Source organism: Leucopleurus acutus (genome assembly GCF_964270905.1).
Source record: "Leucopleurus acutus genome assembly, chromosome: 18".
In the NCBI taxonomy this organism is placed as follows: Eukaryota; Metazoa; Chordata; class Mammalia; order Artiodactyla; family Delphinidae; genus Leucopleurus; species Leucopleurus acutus.
The window spans coordinates 78,432,016-78,451,001 of NC_139160.1; the positions used below are offsets into that span (position 1 = coordinate 78,432,016).

At 60.8% G+C, this 18,986-nt stretch overlaps 1 protein-coding gene across 2 annotated transcripts in view; it reads right to left on the bottom strand.

Moving 5' to 3' along the window:
* The window catches only part of GAS6 (growth arrest specific 6), a 32,718-nt gene extending 14,590 nt beyond the window's left edge, over positions 1 to 18,128 (bottom strand). The window contains exons 1-4 of one of the 2 annotated variants that reach the window (XM_082859584.1): positions 17,930 to 18,128; positions 17,576 to 17,742; positions 5,614 to 5,638; positions 4,178 to 4,240 (exon numbers count right to left, since the gene is read on the bottom strand). In XM_082859584.1, the coding sequence (XP_082715710.1) occupies positions 4,178 to 4,240; positions 5,614 to 5,638; positions 17,576 to 17,742; positions 17,930 to 18,002 (328 nt within the window). In that variant the 5' untranslated portion in view covers positions 18,003 to 18,128. Of the gene's footprint in view, positions 1 to 4,177; positions 4,241 to 5,613; positions 5,639 to 17,575; positions 17,743 to 17,920 lie in introns of both variants that reach the window. The other variant, XM_082859585.1, reaches the window with a different exon arrangement.
* Positions 18,129 to 18,986: the final 858 nt, after the last annotated feature.

Consider the following 18,986-nt stretch of genomic DNA (forward strand, 5'->3'; position numbering starts at 1 on the left):
TCGGCTGGGAGGAAACCGAGGCAGGTCTGGGGCACTAACGTCCCCTCCACTGGCCCCGGCAGGCCGCACAGGACACCCACCTCTGGGAGGGAGGGGGTCACAGACCAGGCTGGCCGGGCCCCGCCGATCCCAGGAAACCCAGGTCAGCTCGGAGGGAGTGGCCGCCCACCCCCTGGGCCCGAGGTCAGGGCCGCGGCCCCGGGGCAGCGGAGGAGAGGAGTGGGCCTGGCTGGGCCCCGGGAGCTTGGACCTCCCAGGGAGCAGGTCCACAGGGCCCTGGCCGGTCCACGGGCCAGCCCGACAGACACAGAACATTCCCCTCCCCTGGCGGCCGTGTCCACCCTGCCAGGCCAGGACCCCGGCCTGTGGGGTCCAGTTCGCACAGAGGGCGCCCACAGCCTCCCCGCCCGCCCCTCGGGTGGGCCTGCTGCCTCTGCCTCCGCTTGGACACGGTCCAGGCCATCTGGGCCCCGGGCTCCGCTGCTCCCCTTTCTCTCTGACACGCGCCGGCCCCACAGCCTGTCGGCTTCAGCGGTGCCGGTGACCAACGGCCACCCTGCTTCTCTGATCGTCCTGCTTTCAGTGGAGGGGAACGGGGCACATTTCCCGGGGCCCTGGAGACGGCAGGGCAGCCACCCGCCAGGCTCAGCCCTGCGACGCCGCCTGTCTGTGTGCCAGCGGCCACTACCTTCTCATACGCGGGCGTCCACCTGCAGCACCTGAGCCAGGCACTGTCGTGCGTCTATTCGCCGAGCGACGGGCCCGTCTGAGCACTGGGAGGCCCACGACAGGTGGCCACGGTGCTTCCGCCCTCCCTCTGCCCCCGCCCCGTGTGGAGCTGAGGTCACCACTCACTCCGCAGCCTGGTCACCAGGAACAGGCCAAGCCAGCACGCGACCATCGAGAGCGCCAGGCGGGCACTCAGCCCGCCTCTTCACGTCTTTCTCAGGACGCTGGCGTCTCCAGCCGGACGCCGGTCTGGGGACAGTGTTTCCACCGTGGGCTTGCTCCTGGTCCCAGGAGGGCAGGGGCCCCTGTGTCCCCCGGCTCAGCAGGCCTCACGCCAGCCCCTGTCCTTGGCATGGACCCAAACCGTGCTTTGTGCCACTGCGCCCCTGTGGGTCTGGGGCCCGGTCACCGGGGACCCCCTCAGGGAGGGCCCAGCATAACCGTTTGTGTACGCAACCCTGGAAGCCACGTCTCTCACTGGGCGCTTCTTGTGACCTTTCCACGGGACCCCTCAAAGTTTGCTTGTTCTGCACAATTACAGCCAACAAAACACTTGCAAGTGTGCCCCGAACACAGCACCTCCGGGTATTTTGGAGACCCATGCACAGCTGTCCTCGGTGGACTCAGTGAGTGCCTTCCGCCCCTAAGCAAGTAGGAACTGGGTCTGGCGCGCAGAGAGTGAGGAAGGGGGGTCCAGCGGTCAGCCCTGTGGCCCCCATGCCGCTGTAACGGGGGCTCCCCCGGGGCACAGGAAGGCCGGGGCGGCGGGGGTCAAGCCCAGTGCCAGGGCTGAGATGACGGACGGGTCTGCTTCCTGACACTGTCTCCGCAGGACGGGGCTCTGAGGGGGCAGGGAGACCGGGGCGGTCGGGGGGACGTGTGCTGGGGCCCGGGACAGCACCCGAGTCGAGGGTCCGGCTGTTCCCCTAGCAGCACTTGGCACGTCAGAGGCCCTGCAGGAGGGACGGGGAAGATGGGGTGCATCTCCACTCGACATATTTGGTGAAAGACTTAAAGTTATTTCAGAAGGACACACCTGGCCTCGTTACCTTTGTCTGGAATTTGCCTAGAATGCCTACCCGCCACCCCCCCACCTTTAAAAATCAACCTCCCCTGGGGTGGGACAGCCCCAGGAGATCCCCACAGGGAACCAGCTGGAGAGCGGCTTTTATCTGTTGCCCTGTTGGGAAGCTTATCTGTAGGGCAGAGGAAGGAGAGTGTTTGCAGGTGCCCCTGAGCTTCTAGGAATTCGGTGGACGCAGGCAGCCTGCAGAGGGGCTCGGGGCTGAGTCAGACCTGAGCCCCAACCCGGGCCCCCGACAGGCGGGAGGCGAGGGCCACGATGGCTGAGAGAGGATGGAGGGAGAAGCGGCTGCTATGTGGACAGGGCTGTGAGGCACCTGCTGAGGCCAGCAGAGGCCTGTCTCAGTGGCTTTTGCTCCCACTTCCAGAAATGTGTGGGTGTGACGAGTTATAAGCTGGGAAATACATGCAAATGCGGGCCGTCGTCCTCGCGGAGGAGAAAGGGCACCGAGACCCTTCCTCGTGGAGACAGTTGGCCAGGACTCCGCAGACGGCATCGCCCAAACCCTCTGGGACCCAAAGGCAGAGCCTCAGAAACCGATCCCGGACCCCCGGGGGAGGCACATCTCGAATAAATGACCTCCTCACTGCATCAGAGACGCCGAGGCAGGTTATAAGCTTAAACATGAAATATCAGACAACTTCTTACAGTCTCAGGAAAAGGACAGCCTGAAACCCAGGAAGTAAAACAAACTCATCAGTTTGAACACGTAATTTAAAAAGAAGGAACGGGTATGGCAAGTTGACAGCACCAAAAATCTGCTACAAGTGAAGCGTAATGACAGGAAGCTGAACTGCTGTGATGCTCCCATGTCTGCCTAGGGCCGGCGAGGTCCCACTCAGCCTGGGGGGCCGAGGGGCGGGCTTTGCTCACGTCAGCCGGGGTGTGTGGGCGCGGGCTCTGTTCCTTGAGTGCACACTGGCCTCTGCCCCTCACCTGCTCTTGGGAGGCTGCTGAAGGGTCCGTGGGGAGCCCGGGCCTCACAGCAGGGCCCCTGCCCTCGTTCAGTCTCTCACTTCCTTTGTGCGCCTGGGCCGGGTCGGGGTCTGTGACCCGGGGCGAGACAGGCAAGGCCAGCGGCTGGTACGTGGGCGGCTGGGTGACGGGTCACAGCCGCCGAGCCCTGCCCACCAGGCCCTGGTGCCAGTCCCAGTCTTCCACCCGCCCTGGGCGACCCCGCAGTGCAGGCCCGCGTGCAGCGCAGGGCTCCCTGCGCAGGGCTGGCTGTGCGCTCAGAGCCCGTCTCCTCACCGGTGGAGCCGGTGCAATAAAGCAGCTGACAGCCGGGCCCGGCGGGGACGAAGCGGTCACATCACAGAGCTCTCCGGCCACAGCCGGGCCTGGAGTCAGGCTCGGCTGAGACGGGCCTGGGGGTCTACGTGTGGATTAAAGTTCGTGCAAAGCGTCAGTGTTACGTATGATAATTTAAAAGAATAATGAAGACGCATGATGAGCTGAGGAAAAATTTTGCTATCTTTACTACAAATGGCTAATTTGCAAAATATATCAAGAGCTCCTACAAATTGAGGCAAGTAGGCAAAGACTCTGAACAAACTACCCACAGAAAAAGAAACCCAAGGTTCCTCAACGTATGAAGCTCAGCTTTACTCACGAGTAAGAAAAAAAGAAACTGAATTGACTGGGGGTCTTTTTTCACTTTTTCTACTGAAAGATATAAAAAAGTAAGAAGCAATACACTGGGCTGGTGCAGGTACTGGGAGAGGCACTCCCGCCCTCCACCGGGGTCGGGGGTAACGGGGCCGGGTCTGCAGCAGAACTGCAAAAGAACACAGCTTTCCCTCTGCAAGTCCACTCTATTCTGCAGATATATTCAGACAAGGAGGTCACTCTGGCTTTGCTTGTTACAGTATAAAAACGGGAACGGCCCAGGTGTCCGCCAGTGCACACTGGTTAACAAGCACGCTGCCCACCAAGCGCAAGTGTGGACGCAGCCCCACGTGCTGGCCGTGCTCGTGCTGACACAGGAAGCGCCTGCGAACCGTGGAGGGGAAAGGGCGGTGAGGTCATGGGTTCAGGGAGCTGCCACCTGTGTGGAAATAAGAGACTCCGAGTACATTCCTACGGGTCTGAGAATATTCTTAGAACCGGTGGCCGTGGCGAAAGGGCCCCTGACTGACCAGGAGGCAGGGCCGGATGCACCTTCTCTCCACCTGTGAAAGGTTTACACTTCATACCGTGCGAATTTCCTGCCTGTTCGAAAAGCCAACACGTACTCGCTTAGAAAAGGAAGTTCAGGGCAAAGGAGAGGACCTCAGGCAGGTGCCGTGGCTCCAAAGACAATGGAAATATAGCAAAGCCCCAGGACCCCAAACGCAGGGGCTTCGAGGAAGGAGACAGACTTACTTTGCACGCAGGTGATGAAATCTGTGTTCTTTTTGTACGGAGATCCATGTTTACTGATGCATTCTGCAAAACAGAGAGGGCAGGGCGTCACCTTCCGGCACGGGGCCAGCAGACGTGACACTCTGGAGGGAGACCAGTCACGCTGACACGGAACATGGAACACCGTCAGACGAGAAGACGTCTCCGCCCATGGGCAGAGCTCTGTCTCCAAGGAGCCTTGGGCCCCTGCAGCCTCCTGGTGGGGTTCTTTCTGTCGTACAGAAGGCTCTCCAGTGGCACTCAGGAAGCTTCTGACCGTGGTCAGAGAGCTGGCCTCCATTTCAACCTGACCCCCGCTTGGAAACAGTACCCTTGGTTTGGTGGTCAATCTCTTTGGCGAATTAGCCCCCTCCTCCTCTGTGCTGTCTGACCGCGTGCTCCACACGGAGGCCAGGGGTGGGAGGGACCACAGCATCCGGATGATCTGAACTTGAGCTTGGGCATAATGGGTGTTGGTTGAGCCACTTCACTGGCCCTTTGGTGGGTCGCTGCTGCCCATCCGCGCCTCGGGGGACGTGGGCACAGGCAATGGATAGCATTGGAGGTGGCCCGGGGGCCACTGTCGCCTTTGCCTCAGGATACAAAGCCATGCACCCGGGAGCAAGGCCGGCAGGGAGCCCGGATGGGGCTTCTCAAGGCCAATCGCAGGTCCACTACGCTTGTTGCCAGATACACACCCACAGAAGGTACCTCTACGAGGCTATAAGGCCAATGGAAAATTTACCAAAATGCGCTTCACACAATTAAAGAGGAAAGCCCTGGAATACTTCTCTCTCATTATAAGTAGAGACATAAAAGAACCCTTGAAACAGTGTCGATTAAGGAACAGTTCGCAGGGGAACTTTCAGCTCTTCCTGAAAACACGGGACCGCCTTCGCCTTTTTCCTCTCGTTCTCCCCCAGTCCAGGCGCCCCCGCCTCCACACACAGACATGACTGGCGCTCGGGGAGTGCCATGACTGCTCGACGGCCAAGGCTGTTAGCCTGCCCGTCCCTGTTGTCCAAGTTAAACAAAAGCATGTTGTAATGTCCCCAGCTTTAACTAATAACATGGTGTCAACAACCAGAGTCCGCGTAAGCAAAAGCTCCTTGGGGTCCTCAGTGATTTCACAAGGGCAGGGTCCTGAGACCAAACAGCCCGAGAACCACGAAAGCAACCATATTTCCAGTTAACGAGCTGAGCCTGGAATCAGAGTGGGGCAGAGGTCTGCAAACGATGGCATCGGCTGGAGGCGACACTAACGCGGTCACTATGGTATAAGAGACACAAAGTAGGGCTTTGTCCCGTGAGCCCTGGAGAGCTCCCAACTCACTGTGCGATTAAGCAGGTCCTTCCGGGAACAACTCGGTGATGAGGTGTGAGGCCCCAAACAAAAGGAGGAAATGAGTCCAACTTACCTAAGTACCTTGGATAAAAGTACTCCTGCGGAAAAAGAAAAAGAAAAGGCAGCGGTTAACCGGCAGAGTGCCCGGCGTCTGGGCACCACCCCCTGGCGGCTGGTCCACCAAACCTCACCCCTCTCCTCCAACAGGAACGGCCAGGCCCGGGAGGCAGGTGCTTGAGGGAGGACGGCTGCCCAGAAAGCCACTTTCTGCCCTTGAGAGGGCTGGGGGAGGGGACGGAGGGAGGGGGCGTCCCTGGGGCCACGCAGCTTCTGCAGAGTGATGTCTGCACACTGACACCAGACCTGCGGTAACCAGCAATGCTGTGCGGGTGAAGCATCTTTCAGGAAGACAGGAAACATGCCAAGAAAAAGGCAAGCCTTGGACCCCGGTGGCCGCAGGGGCCCCTCGGGAGGTGGGAGGCCTCTGTGGGACCCCCAGCAGCTACGGTACTTGTAAAACAAACAGCTGGATGAGGGATGGAGGGTGTAGACGGGGAGTGCTTTTATCCATGACTGCAAACTAAGAGATGGGCGCTGGGCAGTGAACGTCGGGTGAGAGAACACCTGCCTGTGCCCATCCGGCAGCAGCTCCGGGACGCACACGCTCTGACGCCCCGCTCGGGCCGGTCACGGAGCAGTTTGGCCCTGCGTCCCCTCCCTGACAGAACCAATGCTGGGTGTCACCTGCTTGCTCACGGCCACCCCCCAGGAGGGTCTTGCTAATCAGCCCCATTATCACAGACGAGTAAACTGAGGCTCCAGGCCCGCCCAGGGAGGGCGGGGCGCCGGACCCCACGGGGCCCGTGCTTCACGCCCGCCGGTCCCCCACCGCCTCACTTGTCCCCTCCGCTCGTGCCTGGCCGGGGCGTCCCGCGAAGACGCGTTCAGATGTGCTTTTATAAAGTAGCGTTCTGGCAAAGATGCTTCTTGTAGAACTCAACTTGTTTAAAAGAAAAGTAAGGATCAGAGCAAGCTGGGGACTCGTGCAACACCTGCGAAGGTGACATTCACGCGAATGTGACAGAGGCAGGCAGGAGGCGACTGCCCTCCTCTGCGCTGCCGGGCCCCCGACAAGGCTGGCTGCGCTTCGTTCTCCTGCTTTCAGTCCCACACCGGCTGGCGCTGGGGACGGAGAGACAGGCAAGTCTGGGGCCCTGTGACGAGAGCTCTCAGGGTCCCGGGGCTTGTGGCCTCTTTCGGGGTTAGAGGGAGAACAGAGGCCACTGGGCTTTGCAAAGGGAGGGAGTTTGGTTCTGAAATAAGATTCAGGATGGAGCAGGAAGTGTCCGCTCAGGCTTAGGAAGCCGAGGGTTAGACCAGGGTTGAACGTGGTGAAGAACTGCGGGGCTAGCACCCGGTCACACACACGGTTACACGCTGCAGCCTTCCGGAAAGGCAGGTTCCATTCTTCAAGATCGTGACTAGTTAACAGTAACGTGTAATATGTTTTAATACTGAGCCCTGCTGTTGTGAAAGCTCAGGCTCCGCAGCCCTCCGTGCCGCCCTGCTTCCCGCAGGCCTGTGCACGGGAACGTGTGGCCCGAAGCTCCTTCAGGGAGCTGCGCCCAAGGGCAGCTGCGTCCACCGGGGTCTACAGTGAGGCTGCATGGGCTCTGGAGCTACAGGGAAACTTCCCTGTGAGCCCCTTCTCTGTCTCTGCTACTTGTGACCTGCCCCCCGCACAGGAAAGGAGAGCAAATCTGCTTTACCCCCGAGCTCCTCAGAGGCCGGCCACGTCCCTGCGGGGACCAGCCCTGATGCTGTCCCACTGTTCACCCGATGGCCTCGCTTCCTGGCCCTGCGCATGGATGGGCCCGGGGACTCCCGCTCCCGGCTCTGCTGGCCAGCAGCGTGGACGTTACCCTGCAGACACGCCCGTGTCGGTGGTGCGTGGATCTTTGTCGTGGAATGTCTGGGCTTTTACCTGGATTATACAACGTGGCCGGAGTCGCACCTCACACCACAGTGTGGTTACTTCTCAACAGTAAACTGAGAACTCATTACTTCCTTTAGGACATAACAGCGCTAGGTTGTTTCCAAACATCTCTACTCTGACAAACTAGGCTGGGACTTGGCTGTCAGGACAACTTCGCTTACTGACATGAAACGGGTAAAGGTGTTTTCCCTGGGGAACAGTCGGGAGGGCTGACCAATCCTTCGGCCAAGGCCTTGCTAGCAAATCTGTCTTCTGGCAGAAGACCGTCAAGGTCACGGCAGCCTGAACTGCCCTTGCCGAGGCCTCGGCTTCCTAAGAGCGTGAAGCTCACAGCGGTCCCTTAAGACGCCCTCCTGCAGCTGGGTGCCCCGGCTCCATTGGTCCCGCCCGGGGACCCGGAAGGGCTCCTAACCCCTGGGGCTGGCGTTACACGGCTCCCCACGTGTTCTCCTAGCACGGTTCATACAAAACCCTTTTTTCCTTCCTTTCTCCCCAATTCAGCTAAGATTCTCCAAACCAGGTGCAAAAGACTCCACAAGACAGAAGGAAACACAGACACCACTTCTCAGAACACGGACCTCTGGGATCCCCCAGGCCCTGCTCCACCCAGAGAACCCAGGGCGGACCCTGCAAGGGGGGCAGTCCCCAGAGACACCCCGCGAGGGCACTGGGTCCTCTCCTTCCTCAGACACTGAAGCGCACGTTGCAGGGAGGTCCTGGAACAAAGTCCTGGGTATGACCACCCAGTGGCAGGGGTGACGCTGGGATCAGCCCCGGCCCTGACCCTGAGGCCCTGCTGCAGCTCTGCACGTCTGTGTGTGTGGTTCCCTCGGCTGCACGTACACCCTCCATCCCCATGGCTGTCCCCTCCCACCCAACCTGCACGCATGTGACAGGGACAGCGGCCCGAGCGGGGGGGCCCAGTTCTCCGGGTCCTCTTCACATCAGTGTTAGGATGATACGCGCTGCTCCGGATGCTCAGGGCCCTGGTACGGGCAGCAGCGGCTCTCGGGGGCATGGAGACCCTGGTCCCCTTACCACCGGCCCCTCCCTGCAACCTGCACCTGCCCACGGCACATCCCTCTGCACGTGCTTCCCACCTGCTCTGGGCACCCGCTGCACCCCAGCTGCTGGCGGAGCACGTGCACACAGGCCCTGGGCACCCCCGCACCCCGCCAGGGTCAGCAGGGCCGCAAGGCAGGGGGTGGCAGCCTCCGCTCACCACTCAGCTGCGGGCTGACAGGCTCAGGGGGCTGGGCGACTGCCGAGGCCCAGTGTGCGGCAAGAACCAGGGCAGCAGAGCGGGGCTGGTCCCTCCAAGCACAGGTTGTATGAGTGCAGCTAAAAAGACCCATGTGAGAGGCGTGTTGTGCAAAAACTCCGTGACGTGGCTAAGTACAGTGTCTCCGGCCAGGCATGAACATACTCTTGGAAATGAACCTCGTAAAACAGGTTTGCTTCCAAACACCTCCCCCCACAGCAGAGATCTGCAGTTGCCATCCAGCATCCGCAATCCTCCCTCCAGCCTCAGTAAGAGAACTCTGGATCTAGTTAGAGCTGCAATGCACCCAGCTACAGGACTGCACTTCCCAGCCTCCCTTGCAACTAGGGGTGGGCATGTGACGGAATTCTGGCCCATGAGATACACACAGAGAGGGAAACTGAGTAAAGAGAGTGGAGCACTTTGGTTCCCTGGCCTCCTTGCTGGAATGCAGATGTGATGGCTGGTACTCCAGCAACTTGCCCAGTGTATGAGGAGGCCTGGCAGACAAAGGCCATGCACCAGTACAGTGGAGCACAAATAGGTCATGGAGGCCCCTGGGCCCCCACGACTGAGCAGCCCCGGGCAGCCTGCCTCCCACCTTTTACATGAGAGATAAATAAAACTGTCTTGTTTAAACCACTGTTGCTTGCAGTTTCCAAATTTATGAGGCAAAAATCCCAGGCTAGCTGAATTTGAAAAGTGAGTGCAATTTTCACATTTGTAATGACCTGCAAAGTAAAGTTATAAATCTACCGTGAGTCAAGATTTCATGAGTCAGTGAGAATGTTTTGGGAAGTAACCAATGCAAAGGCACTGATAAATCAGGGTTTAGGCCAGTTAACAACGATAGAAGAGAAACTTCGCACGTATCACAGACTGACTGCTTCAAGACAGAATAACCTGATTACCTAGGATTAGCAAAGGCTCGTGGGACTGTGGGTGAAGCTGTCAAACGCTTTTTGCAAAAATGTCTCCATTTATGGTAAGGAGAAAGTAGGCTTTCTAAAAATCATTATTATTTCGAAAAAATATGCCCTGCCTCTCCCCGAAGTCTTACTTCAATCTTTCTTTGTTCTGAAAATTTAGTGCCTAATTACATTTACAATACAATTTGGTACAGCATGAAACGGAATAAATTTGTTTCTATAATTTACGGCTTCATTCCTCAAGATGGATCGGTGCCCTCACTGTGTAATCTGATCAGTCTTCAGTGGCTCACTCGAAGCGGCCCTTCTTCCCGTCCAATGTGCTCTCCCGGCGGAGGCTTCTTGGGGCTGCTGGGCTCTCACCTTCACAGCACTGGCTGGTCATCCACAGCTTTGCCCGGAAACCCCTTTGTTCTCAAGGCCAAATGCAGCAATGCTGCTCAGTTGAGTGGCTGGGGTGCTCACAGGCAGGAGAGGAAACGACTAAGCCTCACCGGGTACTAAGCCTTCCCTGCCAGGCCTGCCACGTTCTCTCTGGGAAATGGGATTCACGAAGGTGAACCAGCAAAACTTTATTCAAACCATGGCTATGCTGCACTGAGGGATTTCTAAGCACCAGACCGCATGCTAAGTCCTTCCTACACCCTTGTGGTGGCACAACAATGACCCCAAAGACGTCCAGGCCCACCTCCCGGCAGCTGTGAATATGGTGGGCTCCACAGCGAAGGTCAGTGAGGTTGCTCATCGGCTGACCTTGGGAGGAGGAGATTCCCCTGGGCCATCGGGGGCTCAGGGGACCACAGGGTGTGCAAACAAGGAACAGCAAAGGCAGCGACAGATCCAGAAATGGCAACGTAGAAAGAACGCCCACCTGCCGGCCAGGAGGATGGAGGAGGGGCCCGAGCCAGGGACGCGGCGCCTGCAGAAGCTGGAATAGGCAGGCGTGGGCTCCCTACTGGGGCCTCCAGAAGGGAGCGGCCCCAAGAGACGCATTTCAGACTCTGGCCTCCGGAAGGGTAAGCTTGTGCTGAAGTGTCACAGCAGTGAGGAAACGACATCTTCCCTGGAGTCAGGCAGGGATGCTCCTGTCCCCGCCGACCTGTCCCTGCCGACACGTGGCAGCTGGCCTTGTGGAGCTCAGGCAGCGCGGGACCAGGCGGAGGGACGACGCTGTCTGCCTCCCGTCCGCAAAGCCATGCCCACCAGCCCCTAGCGGGATGCCAGCCCCTAGCAGGGCGCCAGCGAGCAGCCTGTGTCCCCCAGGAGCCTGTGGAGCAAAGGGGCAGAGCGGGAACCAGGGGGCTCTGGGCAGGGACGCGGCCCTCGTGGTCTCCAGCGCCAGGAGGGGGCTTGCTGGGCAGCCTGGCTGGGGGCTCAGGCGTCATCCCAAAGCCACAGGGAGAGACCGTACGCGGCTGCTTGGCAGTGTGAATGGGGACCGAGGCCCAGCAGGTGGGACGGAACGTCGGCCTGTCCTGGGAGGGCCCCGAGGAGGCAGAAGTGGTAGCACCAGAGATGCTCCACGGAGGCCGCAGGACGTGTGCTGCGGGGTCGGGGGGGAGCGGGGGGCCGCAGGCTTTGTCCAGAGGCTGAGAGGCCGCAGCGGCACCGACAGGAGAGGGGAAGGAGGTGAGAAGCCAGAGAGAGTGAGTAAGAGGGAAGAGGAAAGTGGACATCGCCCGGGGATCAGGGAGGAGCTGGCGACCACCCGTCCCTTCACAGGGACCCACACAGGCTGGGCTGCAGAGGACTCGTGCTGCGGGTGAGATGGGCAGGCGAGGGTGGCATGGTCAGGTCAGAAACGCAATGTTATGCTTCCCTGTTTACGTGAATTCAGGAAAAACAAAATGATGTATTTTCCCATCATGCAAAACCCCCAAATAAAATGCTGGACAGAGTACAGGGTGACAAGTTATCAGGGCAAACAGCGCAGCTCCAACACAGCCTTTGTGCAAAGGTAGTGTGTCCAGGAGGCCCTGAGAGCAGGCTGTGCAGACGGGACCCAGGCTCACCCTGGAGGCCGCAGACACCTGGGCTCAGGGGTCAGCCCTGAGTTCCCCCTGGTCCTCCCACTAATGACCTGACTCCCTTGAGTCTGTCGATTCCCAGGCTGCAGCTCAGGGGCGCCTCCACGGGATGGCTCAGGCTCTCGCCCGAAGCAGCATTCTGAGGTCCCGTGACAGATTCTGTGAGTGCGCAGCTCCAGCCCGTTCCTGGCCTCTGGAAGGCACCTTCGGGTCCCTGCTGAACCACGGCTCCGCACACGTGAGCGTTCAATTCCGAGCAGCACAGGATGGGCTGGTGTGAACGAGGAGAGACTCAGAGGAGGCAGGTGGTGGGTGCAGACCTGGGTCAGGGGTCAGGGGTCAGGGTTTGCCACACCCCACGGGAGAAGGCGCCCTGCCCCCGACAACAGCCAACAGCCACCTCCTAACACGTTTTCCATTTCAACCCGAAGCATCGCACTAAAGAAACGTGTGTCCAAACCACAGAGGCCCCTGGGGGCTGTACCTGTGGCCGTGCTGGGCAGGCGGCCCCAGCCTGGCCTCCGGCCCCGTGGCTGCAGCAGTGACCTTCCCGGACGCCCTGGGAGCTGGTCCAGCCCAGCTGTGGGATTTCCACAGGGCACAGCATTCCCAGAAGAGGTCCTCAGAGAACTGGGTTTAGATGGTAGGGTTTGGGGACAGATGTGGAAAGAATGTATTTTATTATCATGGGCACTAACTGGAAGGAGACAAATTTCACCTAGAATTTTGGAAGAAAAACAAAAAGTCCAAGAAAATAACAAGTGTGATAGAAACACATCACTACCTCCTTTGAAGGACGTGTTTTTAATTGGTGCAAAGTGCCTTTCTCAGAGGCAGATAAAGAACTCCATCCACTTCCAACACCTCCTTAAAACTGACTTTAAAACTTAATAAACTGCACACTCTCAGGGTCAAAATTTACAGGTGTACACGCACCGGGATCGCAGCGAAATCACTGGACTAAAACAACCACCGAAGGGGCAGAGTATTCCCAACATCAAATATCAACCCTCAAACCACAGCCAAGTCTGCATCACAGAAGCAGCAGCACGAAGACGCCAGACACCTGCCAGTGCAGCCAGGGCAAAGCAACCGCCTGGCCAGGTTCGCGACGTCCCAGCCCAGCACCTCAGAACCTCGAGAAACAGGCCAGAAGCATCAGCTTCTCAAAGGGCGTGTTCTTCCTAAGTCCCATAGGCAGACCTGCGGTGACTTTCAAAACGTCTTGAATTGGTTTTCCAGACGTTAAGCCCGCAGGCTGGGACGAGGTGTCTTTTAGGGGGCTGCCCTGTCATTACACTGCAGGGCCAGCTCCGGGCCGGGCAGACCCCCGGGACTAAAACAAGCACGTCTGTAGGCACAGGGGCAGCCAAGGGGGTCCAGACAGAGCCTGTCTCTCCCTCAAGGCCACCCGGGGGGCGGCAGGCCCCGCGCTGGGGGCCTGAATGCGGGCCCGTCTAACCAGCCGTCCACAGGCCTCTGAGCCGTGCCGAGCCAGCTCTGGAGAAAACATTATGACTCGGAGACCCTGCCCTGCCCGGCCAGCTTCCTTGGGCCTCCAGGGGAGGAAGCCCTGGAGGGACGGGGCCCAGTGGGGAGGCCTGGGCAGCCCCGGGGCAAGGGGCCGCCCAGGCGGACAGGAGCTGGGGCTGGATCTGCACAGGGGGGGCGCCTGGTCACACTCCTCGACGGACCCCGGTGTGGCACGGAGGAGCGGGGCGTGTGCAAGTGCGTGTCTGAGCGTCCAAGTGAGTGTTAGGGGCTGCTGTCCAGGCATGGGGGGCAGGGGGCCCGAGGCTGTCCTGGAGGTCACTGGGGGTGACGAGGGCCCCCTCCCCACTCCTGCTGGGACCCCTGAGACCCCTTAGGCCACCCCAACAGGGGAGACTTGAGGGAGGGGCTTCCACCTCCCTCGGGGTTGCCCCTCCCCAAGCTGTCCCCAGAGACTCTGGGGTCTCAGGAAGACAGGTGTCCCTGGAGGGCAGACGCAGTTCAAGACAAGGCGGCAGCCCTGCAGGGCTCTGAAACTGACTGCACTCCGAAAACCCTCCTGGGTAGGGAAGTATCACCACCACTGGGCCCCCATGTCTGAGAGAGCGGGGGTGGGGTGGGGGGAGAGAGACAGAGACAGACAGAGAGACAAGTAGACACCACCAGACAGAGACAGAGAGAGACACGGGGTGTGGGGTGAACATGCGAGGTCAGAGGTCAGGCTTGGGCTGCACTGGAGGCAGAGGGGCCCTGTGGGTGGGATGCCGGCCGAGCTGCAAACACTGTGAATATTGTTGTTTGCATCTCAAACTAACCAAGGTGATGGCGTCAAGGCCCAGGACCTGGAATTCCTCCCGACCCGCGGGCCTCGGGCGGCACTGGTGCTGGGAGGTGGTGACCCATGCGGGGCCGCAGGTCGGGCTGGGTAAGCCTTTCGTCCAGAATCCTTTCTGGAGGCCACGGGCAATGGTATCGGTGTCTGGAACCCACTGGCCTTAAAGGACTTAAGCGGGAAGGTGACTGCTGGGCTGGCCCGGTGAGCTTCTGGGAGAGCTCCGGAGACCCAGCAGGGGTGCCTGGGGGCCTGGCACCCAGAGTCCTCTGGACAAGAGGCCAGAACGAGGGAAATGCCAGGAAGAGAGGGTAACAATGCGAAAGGAAAACGAGATAAGGATGGAATCTAATCGCTGGCTCTGGGGGGAGGGCAGGGCGGGGACACTCCCCCCGCGGCCCCAAAGAATGTGGAGGAGACCCTGGTCAGCAGGAGGGAAGCAGGCGACACCTGCATCAGGAAGGCCCCAGGCTCCCTTAACCCCAGGAATCGGGAAGGTGCCCACAGCTACCTGCTCAAAGGAGAGCTCTATCCGTCAGACGCCTCCATCCCCAAAGAGGAAGACGGCCCAGGCCCAGGGTGGAACAACCCGCCCGGCAGGAAGAGCCTAGAACACACCCAGCACAGAGGGCACAGCCTCCGGATTCCAGGGGCGGCTTGCCGCCCAGAGGGCCGGCTCCAGGTGCCCCAGCCCCCAGCTCAGGGGGCAGGGCGTCCTCCCCCCTCCCCCCTCCCCGGCCCCCAGAGCCCCAGGAACTGAACAGGAAAGACAGTGCGGCCTCCTCTGCTCCAACAGGTGTGTGTGGCTGCAACGGCCAGACACACAGAGGACAGGCCAGCCCCAGAGGTGACCCTGGCAGGTAAGGACTGGCTTCTCCTGCAAGCACCCCCCTGAGCAGGCGAGTGGATCACAGCCCAGTGGATGCTGTGATCACATCACACATGGGGACGCTGGCGGGAGGTCCCGTGACGGTCACAGAACCAGGTCCTGGTGACCTTTGAACTAAGGTCAGGGCGCTCATCCTGGGTCACCCCCGTGAACACTCACAAGGAGCAACATTTGAAGGCGAGGAATTGATGTTTCTCAAGAGAGCCCCAAACTATGTGGGGCAGAGGGACCCACAGGACGTGTCACAGGACGTCCTCATTCAAAAGCACTGCTTCTCCAAAGGTGTATTAGCAGTGAGCTGTGTTTGGAGGGTTTCCCAGGGATCCCAGGTCCCTGGAATCTGGGACCTCCCCAAAGTGAGGGAAAGGATGGTGTGGACACCTGGAGGGGCAGCTGGTCGACCAGAGCGGGGCCGGACATGCAGGAGCCCCTCACCACCAGCCTCAACCCACGCCTAGCTGGGCTCCTCCCACAGCACCTCCTGAGGAAAAGGACAACAAACCAAGGGCCAGGCCACACAGGAGGCACAGCCTGCACAGCGGGCCACACAGGAGGCACGGTGCGGGCCGAGGTGCGGGGGTTGCACTGACTGCAAGGGAAGCTGGCAAATAAAGGGAAAGATGTGATTACGATTTGGGGGTGGGGGTCAGAAAGGAGGGCAGAAGTCCGGAAAGTTACAGATGGCTTTGATATGAAAGGCGTTCACAAATTCCCGATGGGGTAGACGGGGTGGATGTGAGACAGGACGCCCCCAGCGTCACAGCAACTCCACCTCGGCAGGGAGGGAAGTCAGGACGCTGAGGGAAGTACAAAGTCCCTGCACAGAAATGGCGGCGTCTCATTAACGTCATGGGCTGTGAGCACGGCTTCCTTGTCTCGTCTTCATTTCATCCATTGTAGACAAAGTTATAATTAAAACGTAAGTCACAGGGGGGATGGCTCTGGGAAGGGTGGCGCAGCGATTAGTGTGCAGTGTGCCCAGGCCCAAGGCCTTTCCATCCTGGAAAGCAGGGACGGGGGCAGGGCAGGGGCAGGCCGGCGTGGGTGGTGGCCTTGTTGCCCTCAAGTCTCGCCACCCGCAAGCCCGTCCCACACTCTGTACAAGCCAGCGCTCCAGGCTGGGCCTGGGGCTGGCGGGACTGCAGCCGGCACACAATCCCGCAGCAGGGCAGGGACACAGCCCACCGCGGGACCTTCACAACTCCTCCGCAGGTGCCATGCCAGCTCCTCTGGGCCACCGGGACTCACCATCAAAGAAACGGGCAAACAGGCCAGAAGAGACCGGTGGCAAAACAAACGGCGTTGCTGCGGACACTGAGGACAGAGTCGCAGCAGAAGCGCCTGTCACGGCTCAGCCACCGCCGCCGCGCGCTGGGCCAGAGGGAAGGTAGGCACAGCTGGGCCATCCCTGTAAAGCTTGTTTCGGAAAGGGGACTGAAGGGATGGTCAAACCAACCGGTCAGAAACGGGAGTCAAAGTAAAAGCCCACGGGCCTCACAGCCATTTGTTTATTACACGAGACATTTATTTCATCCCAGAAGAATCCTTTAAAAGAAAACTTCCCGTAGAACCAAAACCAGCTGTGAAATCACCCTGACCTCTCGGTGTGAAGCGACGCAGTGTAAGCCCACCCCATCTCCATCAGTCCTACTTCCCAAAGACAGGCGCGCGCCAGGTCCCCCAGGGCACCGCCACCCCCTCTCCCCTCCCCGAAGATGGTACAGCTCCTGCGCTGACGCGGAGGCCACACCGGGGCTGCTCCCTGCGGTCGGGTGCCCAGCCACCCCGCATTCTCCGAGGACATTATTAATAGAAATCTGTCCTGAGCCAGCCCGTCGGGCTCCTGAAGGCACCAGCTGCTTCGGCGAGTGCACCTTTCCGCAGGGGCTGCGCACCGGCGGCGGGACCTGGGCCCGTCCCTGCTGTCCACTCGGACCGCCCCCGACCCTCCACGGTACGTGCTCCAGCTCTACTCCCGTCCTCCTGCCGCGGGAGCCGCTGCTGCCAGCAATTCCAGCCCTCACGCCTTTGAAGCTAAAGCTCCATCCCTCCTGCTGCGGATCAGGGCGCTGTGAGCAGCTCCCCCCGCTCCAGTCTAGCTAAGGGGGCGGGGAGGTAGGAAACTGATCTTCTTTTTAAACCATTTATTTCTTTTACATTTTAAAACGGACCCTGCGGCATCCCGGTTGAGCTGTCATATCACTGCACGGTTCTTTCAAAGCGGCTGCTTTCACAGGCTTGCCGAGGGAAGAGGACTGCAGGGCGTCCGCAGGACCTCCCGCCGACATCCGCCACCCCCCTCCAGCTAAGGCGGCACCTGGCGTCACCAGCAGAACTGGGCCTCGGAAGGAGGAGTCTTGAGGGTGGGCCCGGGTCCCGGCGCCTAAGACCCTGCCCTTCCGCCGCGCCGATCGCCCCCCTAATAAGGGTCTGGATGTGCCCTGCAGCCGAAGGACTTGCCGCAGACGCCGAGGCTCCCAGCCGTGCGCGCACGGACGGTGTCCCCGGAAATGCGGCGCCGCAGGGACGGCGCTCGAGGGGACCCGGCTGCCCTGCTCCACCTCGCGGTCCCAGGCGCCGGGCGCACACCTCCCCCGCCCGCGCGCTCACCGTCTCGGGGTCGTTCTCGAACACTTCCCGGGCCTCCTCCTGGCTGCACAGCTCCTCGATGCACTCCCTCTCCAGGTGGCCCTGCTTGGCCTCCTCGAAGACCTGGTAGGCGCGGCGCTGCCTGGGCCTCAGGAACTGCGCCGCCTCGCGCGCCCGCAGGATCACAGCTTCCCGGGCGCGGGCGGGAGAGAGCGAGGACACGCCGTCAGCGCGGCGGGGCCAGGGCGCACGGGGTCGGCGCGCACGGGGCCGGGTCTGGGCGCGGGCACCGGGGCTCCCCTCGCCCCCGGGGTGGCGGGGTGTTGGGACGGGTCCCCCGGCCCAGCCCGCGCCGCGGCCCCGCGCGGTACTCACTGTGCGCGGACTCGGAGGCCAGCAGCAGCAGCAGCAGCGCAGTGCCCAGGGTGGCGGCGGGCCCGGGCGGCATGGCGGGCGGGGACGGGGACGACGGCCGGGACTGAGACCGGGGCCGGCAGCCGGGCGCGCGCGGTCAGAGCGCCCGCGGGGCCGTGGCGAGGCGCGGGCGCCGCGGGGCGATGGCTCCGGTCATCCCGTGCGGGCGGCTCTGAAGGTCACATCCCGGCGGCTGCACCGCGGCGCTCGCGCGGGGCTGGGCGGGGGCGGCGGCGGGGGCGGGGCGCGCGGGCAGGACCGGCCTCCGGGCCGCGCGGTGCGGGCGGGGCGCGCCGGCCGCCGCCGCCGCCGCCGCCGGGCCGAGCCGGTTTTCTCCGGGAAGATCAAAGCCCGGAGGGGAAGCGGGTCGTCGGGACGAGGGAGGGGGGAGGGGGGAGGGGGGAGGGGACCCGCCCCACCGCCGCCGCCGCCGCCGCCGCCGCCGCCCTTGTGCAGGAGCCTCTCCCCAGTCAGTGGTTAAGTGTCTGTAATCGGGATGTAGACGCGACGAAGTCACACGGGTCCAACCTGACAGGTACAGTTTGACCATTTACCGGATTCAAACCTCTTTCCGCCGCCCCCCCGACCCCACCCCGAATCTACTACATCCTTTTTGGAGTCTTCATTCTGGGGCACATTTTCTCAAGACTTAAAACCCACCAAAGAAAAGATGAACTGAAGTCAAACCGAGTCCCAGTGGGGTCCAGGGAGCCAGATTGAATGATGTCCATTTGTAATCTCTGTTTTCATAGTGATGACATTGGAAACCTTGAGGGTTCCCAGTAGATATTTCAGCTGAAAGCAGCATTCTGTTAGTTCTCGGAGACCAAGACTTTCTGTCTCTCGTCCCAGAATATTTCGCAAAGTCACAGGCAAAAAAAACCACACACACAAACAAGCAAAACCAAAACATAGCGGACCACTCGGGGGACCGAAGCGGACAGCGAGCCCGGCACCGCGGGGAGGGGGCCTGCGCCGCCCCCTGGGGAATCCTGCCGCGGAAACCGCGCCCCAAGGG